At 42.8% G+C, this 12,327-nt stretch overlaps 2 protein-coding genes across 4 annotated transcripts in view; one reads left to right on the top strand and one right to left on the bottom strand.

Annotated features, from left to right (window-relative positions):
• Positions 1-2,156: 2,156 nt before the first annotated feature.
• Positions 2,157-5,785, bottom strand: SERF1B (small EDRK-rich factor 1B). Its single transcript, XM_082837501.1, has 3 exons — positions 5,604-5,785; positions 4,698-4,806; positions 2,157-2,424 (listed from the first exon to the last, which is right to left on the bottom strand). The coding sequence occupies exons 1-3, from the start codon at positions 5,608-5,610 to the stop codon at positions 2,352-2,354; spliced, it is 189 nt and encodes a 62-aa protein (XP_082693627.1). The 5' UTR covers positions 5,611-5,785; the 3' UTR covers positions 2,157-2,351.
• A 4,330-nt stretch (positions 5,786-10,115) lies between these two features.
• The window catches only part of BDP1 (BDP1 general transcription factor IIIB subunit), an 88,304-nt gene continuing 86,092 nt past the window's right edge, over positions 10,116-12,327 (top strand). For all 3 annotated transcript variants that reach the window (XM_082835238.1, XM_082835237.1, XM_082835239.1), the window contains exon 1: positions 10,116-10,508. In XM_082835238.1, coding sequence (XP_082691364.1) covers positions 10,297-10,508 — 212 coding nt within the window. In that variant the 5' untranslated portion in view covers positions 10,116-10,296. The remainder of the gene's footprint in view (positions 10,509-12,327) is intronic.

Raw genomic sequence — 12,327 nt, 5'->3', positions numbered from 1 at the left:
ATAAGGGGTTAATATAAAAAATACAGAGAGAACTTACACAACTCAGTATAAAAAAAAAAAGAAACAATCTGATTAAAAAATGGTCAGAGGATCTGAATAGATATTTTTCCAAAGACATACAGATGGCCAACCAGTCCATGTAAAGAAGCCTACCACCACTAATCATCAGGGAAATGAAAATCAAAACCACAATGAGATATCACCTCACACTTGTCAGAATGACTTTTATCAAAAAGAAATAATGAGCGTTGGTGAGGATGTGGAGAAAAGGGAACTCTTGTGTACTGTTGGTGGGAATGTAAATTGGTATAGTCACAATGCAAAACAGTATGGAGGTTCCTCAAAAAATTAAACATATCTGAAGAAAACAAACACACTAATTTGAAAAGATTTATCTATCCCTATGTTCATTGCAGCACTTACAACGGCCAAGATATGGAAGCAACCTAACTGTCCCTTGAGAGATGAATGGATAAAGGAGCTGTGGTGTATATGTACACATATACAATGGAATATTACTCAGCAATAAAAGAGAATGAAATCTTACCATTTGTGACAACATGAATGGACACAGAGAGTATATGCTAAGTGAAATAAGCCAGACGGAGAAAGACAAATACCATATGGTTTCACTTACATGTGGAATCTAAAAAACAAAACAAATGAACAAACATAAACAAAACAGAAATTCACTCACAGGTACAGAGAACAAACTGGTGTCACCAGAGTGGAGGAAGGTGGGAAAATGCACAAAATAAGGGAAAAAGATTAAAAGATACAAACTTAGCTATAAAATAAAAAAGTCACGGGGATATAATGTACAGCATAGGGAATATAGTCAATAATACTATAGTAACTTTTTGTGGTGATGGTGACTAGACATTGTGGTGATCACTTTGTAATGTATAAAAACATTGAATCACTATGTTGCACACCTGAAACTAATATTCTTTTTTTTTTTTTTTGTGGTACACGGGCCTCTCACTGCCATGGCCTCTCCCGTCGCTGAGCACAGGCTCCGGACGCGCAGGCTCAGCGGCCATGGCCCACGGGCCTAGCCGCTCCGCGGCATGTGGGATCCTCCCGGACCAGGGCATGAACCCGTGTCCCCCGCACCAGCAGGGGGACTCTCAACCACTGCGCCACCAGGGAAGCCCGAAACTAATATTCTAAGTCAATTATACTTCAACTAAAAACAAAAAACATTAACATATCCACACACACAAAAAAAAGGCACTCTTAGAAGGCAAAGAGTGAATCCTAATGTAAACTATGTACTTTGGGTGATAATGATGTGTCAATGTAGGTTCATCAGTTACAGCAAGGGTACTACTCTGGTAGGGGATGTTCATAATGGGGAGGCTATGTATGAGTAGGGCCAGGGGGTAGATGAGAAATCTAAATTTTTTTGTGACCCTAATTTTGCTCTATAAAATAAACTCTATTAAGAAAAAAAAAGGCAGGGGCTCCCCTAGTGGTGCAGTGGTTAAGAATCCACCTGCCAACTCAGGGGACATGGATTCGAGCCCTGTTCTGGGAAGATCCCACATGCAGCAGAGCAACTAAGCCCATGTGCCATAACTACTGAGCCTGTGCTCTAGGGCCCGCGAGCCATAACTACTGAGCCCACATGCCACAACTACTGAACCCGCATGCATAGAGCTCATGCTCTGCAACAAGAGAAGCCACTGCAATGAAAAGCCGGCGCACCACAACAAAGAGGAGCCCCCATTCGCCGCAACTAGAGAAAGCCCACATGCAGCAATGAAGAACCAACACAGCCAAAAATAAATAAATTTCTTTAAAAATAAAAAAGAAATTCTTTTTTAAAAAAAGGCACTTATTCCAGAAAATTTTAAAGCTGTAAGTAGAACTCTTACTGAGACCTCATTTAGTTTATGTTCATTTAGTTGCTATTCCAGGTGGGTTTTACTATTTTTTGTAAATTTTTCAAGCAAACTAGTTGATTACAAAGCAAAATTAGATAAATGTATCTTAAATTCTATTATACAATAAAGTTGACTTTAAAGATATACTTTAACAAAGTTTATGACAAAGATTCTAGATTTATATACAATATCCTGTTACCTGATATTACCTCTCTAATAAATTGTATAAATGCTCACTGGTGATAAAAAACAATGTTCACCAATATGTCACATGCACGGTTAGTGTTTTATTCTTTGAAGAATGGTTCTGAAACATCACACTAAGTCAGGCTGAAAGGTAAAGTTTAAAATAGTTTTACAAGGATATAACATATGTACTGGCTGTTCACTCTACAAAAATCTTGATCATAGAGCTTATGATACACTTAGTTAGCAGCAGCACCCAGGTTTTCCAAATAGTCATCATTTTTCTCTTGTCTGCATAGACTTCTTCTCATTGGCTGCCTTCTGCTTTTGTTGCATGATCTCAGAGTCCCTATATGGGGGGAAAAGGCTGTAAGTTGTTACAGGAAAACTGATTTTTATGTTCTCATTTGTTTTCTACAATAATCCATTCAGTATATTAGAAAACAATTTAAAAGAAGATATAAACTTTCATGTCTTTCCATTTTCATGGACGGAGATAGAATGGTGAAGATAGAAGGTGAAGAATGGAAAGGCTTTGAAGTCAGATCTTATTTTGAATACAATCTGTACTGTTGTCATGACCTTGGATAAATGACCTCCAAGTCTTTTCAAAATTAGAGTAATACATATCAGGTTGTTCTGAGGAACACATACACATACACATACACACACACACACACACACACACACACACACACACACACACACACACACACGCACACCATCTGACATGAGGCAGCTATATGTAGAAATAATGGCAATTAATCTTGGTTGTCAACAAAGTTAATTCACAATAAATTTTTTCGTGAATGAAGGGGCATTTCAGAAGTCTTCTAGATATCCTAAGTGGTACCTAGGGTTAGAACATAGATGTTATGAATCAATTCAGTTTCTTACAAGCCAAAAAGCAGGATATTCAGGGCATTTTCTTAACCCTTTGTGTCTCTGGCTGAACCTTCACAGACTGTGAACTAAAACCAGATTACCTGGGCTGGATGGTCCATGAGCCCATATTAAAAAATATATTAAATGGCTATGTATTCAACAGCTACTATGTGCCAGGCACTTTGCTGGCTCTGGATTAAGTCCCACGACAACTTTGAGTTATTGTCCCTATGTTTCAGATTTAAAAAAAAAGTTAAAGGCTTAGAGCTAAATAATTTGCCCCAAATCACACAAAAAACTAAGGTCTGTCCAATTTCAAAGACCAGGCTCTTTCCTATGTTATTATTGCATATATTTAGTATTAGATTTTAATTCAGGATGAGTAGCTCTGTCCATGTTAGTAAGACATTTCTGAGAGGCCAATAGCAAAAACAAGGAATGAGAAGGAAGGAAAAACAAGACAGCTACAAAAAAAATGAGGTGTCCTGAATAAAAACAGTAATAGTTATTTTTCTGTTTGTAACCAAACTCTGCTGTGCTTGCTGTGTGATCTTAGTAATGTTACTGAAGTTCAGAGCCCCAGTCTCTCATTGCATGTATTGGGGCTAATAGCACTTTTCACAATTATGATGAATAGAGGTAATAAATATAGAGCATCTAGCACAGAGCTTTGTAAGCAGTGGGTAGTCATTAAGCAGTGACTATCACTGAGCCAAACTACACTAAGTTTCTCAATAAAAATATTATTTCAGGGTTACTGATCTGTACCATTCCACTGATTGGTTCACTTCTACTCCAATGTAAGTAAACAAATTTAAAGCAAAGCTTATCACTTTAACAATAAATGTCAATAGAAAGACAGTGTGAAGTGGTAATGAAGGGCTTCAACTTCATTAAATTCTGACTGCATATCAGAATCACCTGGGGAGCTTTTAAAGTCAGGTTTAACTTAAGTATAATAAAATTTACCTAGAGCACCTTTTAATGTCCAGCCCCACACCAATTAATTCAGGGCTGGGTGTAAGGCACAGGCTTGAGCAGACATCAAGTTTTCCCAGGTAATTCTAATGTGCAGCCAGCCTTGAGGACCACAGAGAAGCCACGATGGAGCCTGTGTAGTCAATTCTTCACCTGGCCTCCGAGTTTCACATGAACAACAAAATTTGATTTTAGAATAAAATGAAATTTGGCTAACTTTTTTTAGAAACATGAATGCTTTTTTTTAAAAAACTTAAGCTGTAGTCTCAAAGTATTGATATTTCTGTAGCAGTTTTGTATTGTCACTTGTATGTCAAGGCAGTGCACCTGCATTCTCTCCAATCCAATGGATCTTCAGAAGTCAGTATAACTACATATACTTTGTGTCTCTTTCAGAAGTTATCAATATAATTGGTGACCTGTCACCCAGAGTAGTATGAGTAGGATGTCTGCTTACAAAATGTTTACCCTCAGCACCTAACAATGCCTTGCACATGGAAGCTAAATGAAATTCTTATGGTTGTGGTGGAGTTGCATGAGATTCTCTGCAAGACAAATTATAGCTTGAGAGCTTTAAATTCTTCATCCATGGGTTGGGATAATGACTATCGCTTATAATTTTAGTATGCCTGGCACACAACAGATATGCAGCTGTTACCCCTTCCTTGCAGGCCTAGTTCTACTAAGGATTTTAAAACTGCTTTCCATTCTCCAAAATGAAAACTTCTGTGACTTGAGAATTCCTTTAGCATAACTCACCTCTGTTTCCTCTGAGAGGCAGTCAAGCTATCCTCTTTTCTTTTTCCCTTACTAATTTCCTGGGATTTCTTCATGTTTTTCTGGCGGGCAAGTTCTCGTTGATTTCCACCTACAAAGAGAAATAGTGATGTTATTTTTCCATCTCCAAAATTAATAATTCCATTCTAAGGGTCTTATTTAAATGCATCTGAAGTTTCCTTTTTAAGAGATAAGCCAGCAGAGTACTGCACTGAATGGTGTTCCAGGGATCTGATGACAAGGAGGAAGCTTAAACGTAAACACTAAAGTTCCTAACAGTATTATGATACCAGTTAAGGTGTTCACTGGCTATAAACACCAGATCTCTTAAAGGAGGCGTTCCAATCGTCTGTCTCTATGGGCCAGTATTCCAAAATAAGTTCTGGCTTTTGAGAGGTGTGGGTGAAGAGAGAAAGATACACCACAGATTACACCTCGCACACACACGTTGGCCCATCATAATTCAACTGTTAAGCGAGCATTACAGATGCTTGTAAAACATTACCTTCGAGGGCCAAACAAAAGAACTAGAGAGGAGACTTAGAGTTCCCTGTCCTCGTTAGGCCTCACGACCTTAATTAAGTATTAAGTACCAGCTATAAACCACCTCCAGACCAGGATCCCTCCCGGGGCTCCACACACCTCACCACCGGGGAGGTGTTCCTTACCGTGTAAACTCGCACCCTAGGGGCAGGCACCTGCCCGACCTTTCAGGCCGGACCGGAGCCAACCGTCCCTCTCCCTCTGCTGACTAAAAACCGGGTCACCACCGCGCCGGACGGAAGGGGTTTCACCAGCTGGCCCCAGTCTGCCCGCCCGCCGCGCCTTGGAGCTCGACTTCCTCGCCGGACGCTCCCCGCCGCTTCCCCTACCCGTCCGCATACTCACGGGCCATGTTGACCACCGGACCGAGCCTGGAAAAGAGCGACTCGGAAAAGCAAAGACTTGTTCGCACGCTCAGCGGCCGTCCCCACGCGTCGATCTGGAAGCCTAAGCCCGCGCGGGCCCTCAGCAGGGACACGCCTGTGCTCGGTGGACGGCCCAGCCCAACGAAGCCAGACAACAGCAGTCGCCGTGGCCGGCGAGTGACTGCGCGTGCGTGGCTGGTGGGGGCGGGGGCGGGGGCGGGGCGGGGCGGGGCGGTGCCCGACTAGGGCCCAGGAGCCGCAGCTCCGGGGTTAGTCATCCGTCCCCGGGGCGTTTCGGCCGTTTAAGTTTGCTAGAGTCGAGAAAGCGGGCCCTGTGTCTGAGCGAGGCATAGACGTGTGTGGATTTTCCCTGTGTATACCGGTCACTGGGACTTAGCCAGCCCCTATTTTTTTGATAACGACGTTAAACGCTACAATATCTAACTTTTCGAAAAGGAAAGTTAGCATTTTTACATCCCGTTGCAGAGGCGGGGACAGAACAGATTGAGGGTTAACTCTTTGAAAGCCAGTGTTGGCCCTTCATAGTTTCCTTCTTTTTTTTTTTTTTTTTTTTTTTGCGATACGCGGGCCTTTCACTGTTGTGGCCTCTCCCGTTGCGGAGCACAGGCTCCGGACGCGCAGGCTCATTGGCCATGGCTCACGGGCCCAGCCGCTCCGCGGCATGTGGGATCTTCCTGCACCGGGGCACGAACCCGTGTCCCCTGCATCGGCAGGCGGACTCTCAACCACTGCGCCACCAGGGGAAGCCCCATATTTTCCTTCTTTATTCACGCACCAAGCCTGCAAGGTAGACTTCATTGTTCTCATTTTACGAAACAGGCGACTGAGACTCTGAGACCAGAAGCGCTGACCTAATAGGTAGGGACGGGTAGAAATAAGATTCAAATTTAAAACGGACTCTAAAGTCTGTTCATTTCCCGTTTGATCCCAGTGCGCTTGTCACGGTCGACAGTACTTTAGGAGTTCTGTGGCTCTGTGCCTGGGTTGTGTGATGGGGAGAGAATGCTAGGGAATGCAGTCTTACCACGAATTCAGAATAGCCCAGAATAACCTTAAACCTATGTAAAAGCTATGGAGCTATCTGCCATTGCTAGAAACAGACGTGTAAAGATGCTTGATACTTATTTTCTTCATCTATTCCGTTAATTATTACAAACTGAGAAATGTGTAGAGTTAGTCTGGACACCCTGAAATCACCCTTTTTTTTTTTAAGTTTTTAATTTGGAAGATTTCAAACATATACAAAAGTATAGAAAATACTATAATGGACCTCCAAGTATATAAGACCAAGCTTCAACAATTTTTATTTCATCTCATAAAAATTACCTGAGGGTGTTGGAGATGGAATGTCTGGGTTGAAAGCCCAGCTCTCCCAATGAGTAGTTGTGTGAACTTGGGAATGTCATTTCATTGCATTAAAGCTTCCTTACTAGTAAAATGGGGAGGTAACTGTACCTCCTTCATTAATCAAATTAATATATGTGAAGTAGTAAGTGCCCAGCACAGGATAGCACTCAACATATTAGCTATACTTGTCATCATTCTTTCAACCTCAGAGAGCCTTTCATGCTTATCACTCTCCCTATGTCCCACCCCTCCTCCTCAATACTGCTTACAGGCCAGGTGTCTCCACTTAGGGACCTCTTCTGCAGTAACTTGAGCAGGGGAAAAGATTGACTTTCTGGCCAGGCTCTTTATAGAGATAAAGAGACCATCTAAAGAGGAAGGGAGGGAAGGAGTTTGGGATTGAACTTAAGTAGAGTTGTTTCTGTATGTGGTCTTAAGAGTCTAACTGAGCTTTTTCTTTGCAACTGAAAATACAGGTTTTGAGTTGTAGGGATACACATGATGTATCCCATGTATACAAGAAATGTTGGGTGTGTCTGCCAGAGAAAACTAGAGACTTTTAAAATTACTATGATGCCGTTAAGACTGTACAAACTAGGAGGAATTATGTGACCGCCCAAGGTCACACAGCTAGCCGTGAGCTGAGCCACGATCAAAACGCGAGTCTCAGAATTATTTTAAAATGATGAATTGGGCGATTGGGATTGACATGTATACACTGATGTGTATAAAATTGATGACTAATAAGAACCTGCTATAAAAAAGTAAATAAAATAAAATTCAAAAATTCGAAAAAAAACACTGCACAAACTTGGGATGTGTAACAAATAGCTTATGATTTTATGTTAAATAGTAAAATTGAATCTGACTCTGTTCCCATCCCTTTACAAATAGGAAATTAAATCCTAGGCATTATTTACTTCTTTACCTGCAGAAATGTGGGAATACCATGGACTCTTAGGTGAAACAGAGCATTTGGGGAAAGGCCTTATGTCTTCAGTCTATACTGGAATATGTTGTTCAAAGCTGTACGGTTCTGGCAGTAGCGCCAAGATTCCTGAGATATCTGCAGCAGGGGTTATTTTTCTCAGGTCCTTGAGCTTCCTTGGCTGTGTTTGAGGTCCTATTCCCTCTCCAGAGTACTGGAGGGAGCCCACAAACCTCCATTTCCTTCCCAGTCTTGAAAGAATCTTTTCTCTCTGTACTTTCAGCCTTGCTTTCCTACTCTTAAAAACACTTGTCTCTCTTCTTTCTCCTTCTGGACCTAGCAATCTCTTCAATCAGTTCGGGATTTTATTCCTTTGACATTTTGTCATTAATGTAGCAGGATGTTCTTGTAGAATTTTCTTCTCCTTCCAAGGAGGAAGTCAGGCCTTTGTTTTCTATGCATCAGGGGAATTGTACTACTGGTTCAAACACTGGCCCATAATCTCTAGAGTCAGCCTCATCTCTGGACATTTTTCCTCTCATCATAGAGGACTTCCCTAACCACCCTACATAAAGTAAACCAGCCTCCCATTAACCTCTGTCATATCACCCTATAAATTTCTTTCATGGCATTTAATAATTCTTAAATTATCTTGTTCATTTGTTGAATTTTCCTTTCCCACACAGAATGTCTTATTGCTCAGTTGCTCTCTCCTGAAGCAGATTAAGAATGCTCACGTTAATTTACAAAGTTTTGGGACTAGCCTGGTGGTCCAGTGGGTAAGACTCTGAGCTCCCACTGCAGGGGGCCCGGGGTTCGATCCCTGGTCAGGGAACTAGATGCTGCATGCATGCCACCAGTTAAGATCCCGCATACCACAATGACGATCCCGAGTGCAGCAACTAAGACCCAGTGCAGCAAAATAAATTAGAAATATATATTTAAAAAGTTCCATGTTTCTCCCAAAATGAGCCTAATAACATATTTTTTAAAAAATTTACAAAGTTTTAACCATATTTTTTTCCTTTTTTTCTTCTTTTTAAACTTTTGGCTGTGCCGCAGGGCTTGCGGGACCTGTTTCCTGATCAGGGATGGAACCCATACCCTCAGCACTGAAAGCGCGTTGTCCTAGCCACTGGACCGCCAGGGAATTCCCATTAACTATAATAATTTTTGAACAGGTATTACATTCACATTAAAAAGTAAACAAGGATATACAGTGAATGTTCTTTTTTCCCACGATGTGTTTCCCAGGAACTCAGTTCCCTTCCTAGGAGTTATCTATTATCACTTTCTTCACACTTTAATTTCTAATCTATGTTCTACTCATTTTAGAATTTTTAAAAATATATATTTATTTATTCATGGCTGTGTTGGGTCTTCGTTGCTGTGCTTGGGCTTTCTCTAGTTGGCGGTGAGCGGGGTCTACTCTTCGTTGTGGTGTGAGGGCTTCTCTTGTTGCGGAGCACGGGCTCTAGGTGCGCGGGCTTCAGTAGTTGTGGCACAGGGGCTCAGTAGTTGTGGCTCGCGAGCCCTAGAGCTCAGGCTCAGTAGTTGTGGCGCACAGGGATCTTCCCCCGCCAGGGCTCAGGGCTCGAACCCGTGTCCCTTGCATTGGAAGGCAGATTCTTAACCACTGCGCCACCAGGGAAGCCCCTCGTTTTAGAATTTTTAAGCCTTAGGGATGCACTGATGAACAGGCAGCGTTCTACCGGACCCTCTTAAAAAAAAAAAAAAGCCAGCAATTTGTTTTTGTTTTTGCCTGCATTCTCATCCCCCCCACCCTCAGCCCCCCCTCGCCGCGCAGCTTGAGGGATCTTAGTTCCCAACCAGGGATGGAATTCGCACCACCCCCAGTGGACGCGCGGAGTCTTAACCACTGGACAGCCAGGGAAGTCCTACGGCCAGGGATTTTAATAGTTCCTGTAAAAGTTTGGACTGAAGGACTGCCTACCTCCTTCTGCTCTTTTGAACAAATCCTAAGGAGCCCTGGAGAAGGAAGAGTACACCGTCTGGCGTCTCAATTTCCGGTTCACCGGTAACCCAGGCTCCATAACTTGACGGTTACCATGGCTCCGGTGCTGTGCGTCATTCCGCGGCGCTGGATGATGACGTAATCAGTTCCGGCGCCCTCTGAGGGCGGGGGAACGAGGTACCGGGGGAAACTTAGCTATTAGTGTAGCAGGGTCATGAAGAAGAGGCGGCGGCGGGAGATCGGAGGCGGCGGCGGGGGAGTAAAACTGCGGTAGCTGCCCGCTGGGCTGTTGGTGTGGCTTTGTGGGAAGGGCGTAGTTCCTAAAGCCCTCTCCAGGCAGCGGTCGGGGCTCGGGGTTGAGAGCGGCCGTGGGGTCGCCTCCCCGGGCCCCCTGGCTCCGCCATGTTCCGCAGGGCACGCCTTAGCGTGAAGCCCAATGTCAGGCCTGGAGCAGGCGCCAGGGGCTCCACCGCCCCCAATCCACAGCGTGAACGAGAGGCTCCCAGGCCGCCGGAGCCTGCAGCGGCCTCTGTCCCAAAGCCAGCGGAATCCACAGATGTGCCCCCGGTGGATTGTGGGGAAAAGGAGCTCCGAGAAAAGACTCCCAAGAGCAGGTAAGTACTTGCAGAGGGGAGCATTTTCATCTGCCCCGCCTCTCCGGGCGTGTCACCTGGAAGCTGAGCAAAGAAACTTTACCGTAGAAGTACCCCCTCGCTTGTACTAAGCCTGACAGTTGAGGCCGAGGAACACACTGCCAACTGTAGTTGGTCCCTCTAACCACGGTGAGGCAAGTGTGGATTTTGTTACAGCGTGTAGATTCTCGGGGAGGCGACCATGTCTTCAAGTGGTGGTGGGAGGAATCCAGGTCTAGCAATCTTCAAGAAAATCCACACGTGGTACTATTCATTAGAGCATTTAGATTACCGCAGTTTTCATTCTTTTGGAGTACTTTACGGGAGTAAGTTGTTTTTTTTAAATCTTGAAAACATTTTTTTTTTAAAAGAAGAGCAGTGTTACTTTGATTCTGCTGATTTATGTCAATGGAAAGGAACTGGTTACTTGTTTTGATTTGAGGGTGTGCCCCTTTAACTATGGTGACCATGTTTTCTGAACAGAAAAGCATGTGTCATGTACCACATTTAGATTCAGGATTCTTCTACTTAAGTTAACAGTTTATGGACTTTGCCCAGGCAGAATGTACTCATCTGCAAAATGGGGATAATGTAACTCTTTATTGTGGAGATTAGAAATAACTGATATAAACTGTCTTGCACGGGACATGACAGAATAGTTGCCTACCTTTAGGTGTTTAAAGGTGATGGAGCAAAGTAGTTAAAGTTAAGACATGTTGAGCTAATAATGGCCTCTGTTTTTATACTATAAATGTGAGGAAACCAATGAAAATCAACCCTATTAAATAACAGTGAGATGGTATAAATTTATACTGTGACAGGAAGGTGACAATTTTATTCTTTTCTCTTTTGGCTTGGCTTCTGTTGACCTCAGCTGGTGCTTAGTATAGAGTATTATTTTGATAGCTTAATTATGCTTAGTAATTTCCAAGTTTCTTACATGAATTTGTTTCAGAATTTCTCCCAACAGTGGAATAGAAATACCAGTTACTGTTAAATTAATAAAGTTCACAGAGATCCTGTTAACTTCATGTGAATGTATGATTATTGATAATTTAGTAAATTACTTATTCTGTAGTCTTGAGACATTTAAGCTCAAGGATATTGCTTTCTTAGACTTGACATTTAGGGACTATACTTGGTTTTTTATCATGTGTTTCCTTTTTTTTTTGGTGGGTCTTTGCTAATTGTAAAAATCCATAGGGTAGGGCTTCCCTGGTGGCGCAGTGGTTGAGAGTCTGCCTGGCGATGCAGGGGACACAGGTTCGTGCCCCGGTCTGGGAAGATCCCACATGCTGTGGAGCGGCTGGGCCCGTGAGCCATGGCCGCTGAGCCTGTGCATCCGGAGCCTGTGCTCCGCAACGGGAGAGGCCACAACAGTGAGAGGCCCACGTACCGCAAAAAAAAAAAAAAAAAAAAAAAAAAAAAAATCCATAGGGTATATGTTCTGTCCTTATGCATTCATGTTGATTGGGTGAAATGCAAATGGCACATGTATCACATTATAAGGGCTGAGATAAGAATTTAAATTGGATACTTTTTGGAAAAGTTATTCTATAGTTTAGGCATTTTTTCACTTTTATTTTAAAACTAATCATAACATATGAAAAAAGTAGACTGCTTTTAATTCTTGACTTACACCCTCTTAATTTGCTTTCAGGCCATTCCTGAAATATTTATATCCAATCTGAATTTGGATATGTAATTTGAAGTGACTGAGTACTTTTTTTTTTTTTTGCGGTACGCGGGCCTCTCACTGCTGTGGCTTCTCCCGCCGCGGAGCACAGGCTCCGGAGGCGCA

The sequence above is a fragment of the Leucopleurus acutus genome, assembly GCF_964270905.1.
Source record: "Leucopleurus acutus genome assembly, chromosome: 3".
NCBI lineage: Eukaryota > Metazoa > Chordata > Mammalia > Artiodactyla > Delphinidae > Leucopleurus > Leucopleurus acutus.
Note: the sequence above shows the minus strand (reverse complement) of the source record. Positions and strands in the feature narration are given on the sequence as shown.